This window comes from Varroa jacobsoni, unplaced genomic scaffold, assembly GCF_002532875.2.
Source record: "Varroa jacobsoni isolate VJ856 unplaced genomic scaffold, vjacob_1.0 scaffold_597, whole genome shotgun sequence".
Taxonomy (NCBI): Eukaryota; Metazoa; Arthropoda; class Arachnida; order Mesostigmata; family Varroidae; genus Varroa; species Varroa jacobsoni.
Window position 1 is genome coordinate 19 of NW_019213499.1, and position 3,936 is coordinate 3,954.

General features: G+C 40.6%; 1 protein-coding gene across 1 annotated transcript in view; it reads right to left on the reverse strand.

Moving 5' to 3' along the window:
* Positions 1–254: 254 nt before the first annotated feature.
* The window catches only part of LOC111261823 (uncharacterized), a 7,411-nt gene continuing 3,729 nt past the window's right edge, over positions 255–3,936 (reverse strand). The window contains exons 4-8 of the mRNA XM_022835641.2: positions 3,555–3,642; positions 2,918–3,133; positions 2,468–2,580; positions 949–1,834; positions 255–620 (exon numbers count right to left, since the gene is read on the reverse strand). Of these exons, the coding sequence (XP_022691376.1) occupies positions 375–620; positions 949–1,834; positions 2,468–2,580; positions 2,918–3,133; positions 3,555–3,642 (1,549 nt within the window). The 3' untranslated portion in view covers positions 255–374. The remainder of the gene's footprint in view (positions 621–948; positions 1,835–2,467; positions 2,581–2,917; positions 3,134–3,554; positions 3,643–3,936) is intronic.

A 3,936-nucleotide genomic window follows, 5' to 3' on the forward strand; every position in this document is an offset into this window, starting at 1 on the left:
TATATATAAAACTAAGATAAATATAAGATAAAATAGATAAAAAAGAAGTGGCAAGAAGAATTTTGGCAGAGCATTTTTTTTGCGTATTTGCCGTCATTTTTATCGAATGTCCTACTATGAAATAGGACATTTTCTTTTGTTCAGGCAGCGTACAAAATGTAAAATGAGCCTACTGACACCGCAATTCTTTATTAAAACCGTAATATTCTCGAACAAAGACCTTCTTTCTTGTGCATTGTGTATGCATCTTTCAAGTGACTCTTATTTAGAAGTGATTATCAAATCTCCGTTCCCGATAGACACTGTTTGTTGAGAAAGAAGTCATTTCACACCCTTCAAAAAGGTTTCTTTTCGATTGTGTGGATTATATGGCCTTACGTTTTCTCCAGACGCGTATGGTGCAATCCATAAAGGCAGGTCCGTCTGGAAGACCCGCGATGCCCTGCAGACAAACAGTTTCTGCGCGTATCTCCCGCCTTCTTGTCTAATTGCGTACTGCCTGCATACCGGGACGTTCCCGTACAGGCCGCACATCCGTCATCTGCGTCCGTTTGGCCAAAGGCAAAAGTAGCACCCGATGCGTGGCGCCTTCCATATTCATGCTCGAATTTAAGGAGATCCTGTAAATATAGATGATCCCGGCCGCTATATTAATTACCAGTTTACCTCTTAACGGAAGCTGCTTAGTTGTTCATCTAAGAATTGTTATTAAATTTGGAATCTGTCAAGTATATGACCACGAATCTCACGACTAAAACGCGAAGTTCTAATTAATATTTCGTTACTGCGCAGTCTAAATATTAAGAGTGCAACAGGTTATATGTTCTATAAAGGTGGACTCTATATCCTTGTTTATTTTATAAAAGTAAACAAGTAGACTATATTTTTTAATTAAACGCATGTTTTACGAATTACAAAGAAAAACTTACGCTACGTTATGCTACTTACATGGCCAAGCATATCATTGTATTTGGATGCTTCGCAGTTGTCGAAGTGGCTTATACAGCTTTGCCTTTCTGCAGAAGCGTCTAAACCGCTAAGTAAGTGACCACGGTGGATGATACAAGACGAGTGCCTGGGTTTGGGCGGTTGCGCGATGTCGGGACTTTCAGGGTTTATTTCCCCTTTTGTTTTACTAGAGAGATCATTTTTTTCGCATGTACATGATGTACAAGAAGCACCCTCCCTGAGGACGTTCTCTGAATAAAGGCCAATGCCGTTGAGAGAAATAGCAGAGCTGTATGAGTTTGGGTGGTCCTTTTCAATCGAACCGGGCAAAAGGAAGCTCAAAAGCGACCGTCCACGGGCATCCTCCATATTCGTATTCTGGGAATAAGTGTAAGGGGCTTCTACCCTTTCATGAAGGTTCTCAATACTAGGGCACAGCTGTGAGCTACAATGTGAGCTACTGTCGTCGTCGTCATCATCATCGTCGTCGTCACGGGTGCCGCTTGAACTTGTTCCGCACGGAGAGCTATCTGCTTGCCCGTCTAACGGTTCAATCGTGCATGCTGAGTCGAAAGCTCCTGAGTTTAACTGGCTTTCGCGCAAACAATGGTCGGCGCGTGGAGATATCCGTAGGCTGCGCGAGTCGCCAGGAGCTTCATGACTTCTATCGAGCGCGCAGGGAGTATCCGCAGAATCGCTTGACGTATTGCTATGGGTAGGCTCTCCGCTGGAGTGAGATTCACGATTTGTGAAAGTACTAACTGATTTAGACGACTCAGTGTTAGGACGACCCGATATCGACTTGCTGCGGGAACCGGGACCGTCGACAAAATAGGCGAGCACGCGGTGTCCGCAGACATCTCGCTCGGTAATTCTCGCCAGTGCCCTGCAAAACAACACTTAAAATTACTGGAAGCAACGCTCGAAAGATGGAAGAATGTGTGGTTAAATAAATCGTATATATCCAGCATGTTTGGTAGAGTATATTACTTTTTACGTATTGCACGTAGGAAAAGTTACTCCGGCACTCTTAATTGAATGTTCTTATTATTTGATTGTTTATATTTAATTATTTTAGATAACGCATGTAAAACCCCTCTTCAATACAAACATTAAACACCTAAATTAATTCATACTGACGGTGTAAGACTTGTAGAGAATTGTGTAAGGATAATTTTCGCCAGCAAGCCCAGCGTATCTGTTTTGTAATGTCTTCTCAAGATGGTATTACTAGCTCTAATTTTTCTTGTCCAGGGGAGATTCAAAATCACCTTTGTTCCATATGATCCTATTCGGACTAAAGCTCGTTTTTATCTAAGTAATTTTAATTAAGTAGGAATGTTTGATAATGGTTATCTCTGTTTATATTTACCGTATTGTGAACATTAGTCGTTTGTTTACAATACTATAAAGCTTTTGTCGAGATGGAAAAAACGACACTTGAAACTGACAACTTTGGAAATTTAAATATTTTTTTACAATTTTTTTCCACACTTCATACAACTTCATATTCACTGACCTTGTCGCATTTTGCGATGAAGGAAACTTCATGAGGGCAAGAGACCCTCGCACGTTGACAACTCGACCACCGGTGTTCTCCGTCAGTTTTAATAGGCGCTTTGAAATCTTATTCTAAACATGCACAAAAAAGCCTTGTCAGTTGACTAATATACGTTAAGGGACTGGATCGGAGACGTTATGAATGTTCTTATAAATACTTTTTATAGGAGCATTTTTTATTGATTATGTGTTCATATTTTATTATATAATAAGATATAACGTGGTTAAGTTTCCTATAGCGGCTGACAGTTAAGTAGAGCACGTCGTGCCTCAGCCCGAATCTGATCAGATCTATAAAGTTTTACGACTGCGCAGAAATTCCAGGTCCATATACACATTATTAGCTTTCAAAGATACAACGAACAAAGCTGAATCAGGCTATATGTATTTGTTGTCAAGCATATAGTACCGTTTCGACATCTTCAGGTAAGTTTGCTACCACAATATGTGTCAACTGTTTGGCAAGCGGTCGCTGTTGCTGCTGTGGTAGACAGACGCCATCAGTCCAAACACTGGCCGGGCCCTCTAAATTCGGAGTGCTCATAACGACTCGATAGAAGTCGTCGGCGTAATGAGCAATCTCACGTAATGCGTATGGTGTCATATGATTATGCAGTAGAAGTATCTGTCAGAATTGCAATGTAGCAAAAACAACATAGGACTTAAATGTTGTGGCTGTTTCTTTATGAAGCTCTACGCAAAAATGAAGACTGAACTTCAAAAGCTAGATCGAAATGCTGCTAAATACGTTTCGAGTTATTTCACCCTACTTCACGATTGGTATTGCTACGAAGCTACAACGTGCGGACGTGCAAAGTTACCATAGGAAAGATCAACATATTTATTCCGTCAATCCAATTGTTTATATTGACAAGTTCTGTACATGGTAGAAAATAGCTCGCAATAGTCAAACAAAGCATGCTCAAAGTAACGAAATAAGTTCGTCGAACCACATAGCTTCAATACTGGTCAAGGACCGATACAATAGAACTACTGTACTTCTAACAGAAATATTAGGGCTACACTTATTTTGCTCCTTAGCCTACCTGTAATTTGGCATGATGACGGGCAAGGTGAAGTTCGGGCGCGAAGTTGACGTCTCCTGAGATAAGTACAACGCACGCCGACTGCTGACTGCCGGTTTCACAGTATCGCACATAGTAGCGCAGATATATTAAACATTTCAGAGTATAATCATTCCCCAGTTAATATTATAGTATATTGTGTACGGCATTCTGAATTCAGAAGGACCTTCTACGGCCCATACAAGAACAACACTTCCTTAGGAACTTTTGGCCCTAATTGTGATTGGATTGAAGAAATACTTCTTGTACAAATCAGCGGACATTCTACGCTGTATTGATTTTAGTAAACGTAAGTGAATATCTGGCATTGTCAAAGAATCAACACGATTCAAAGCAAACGTTT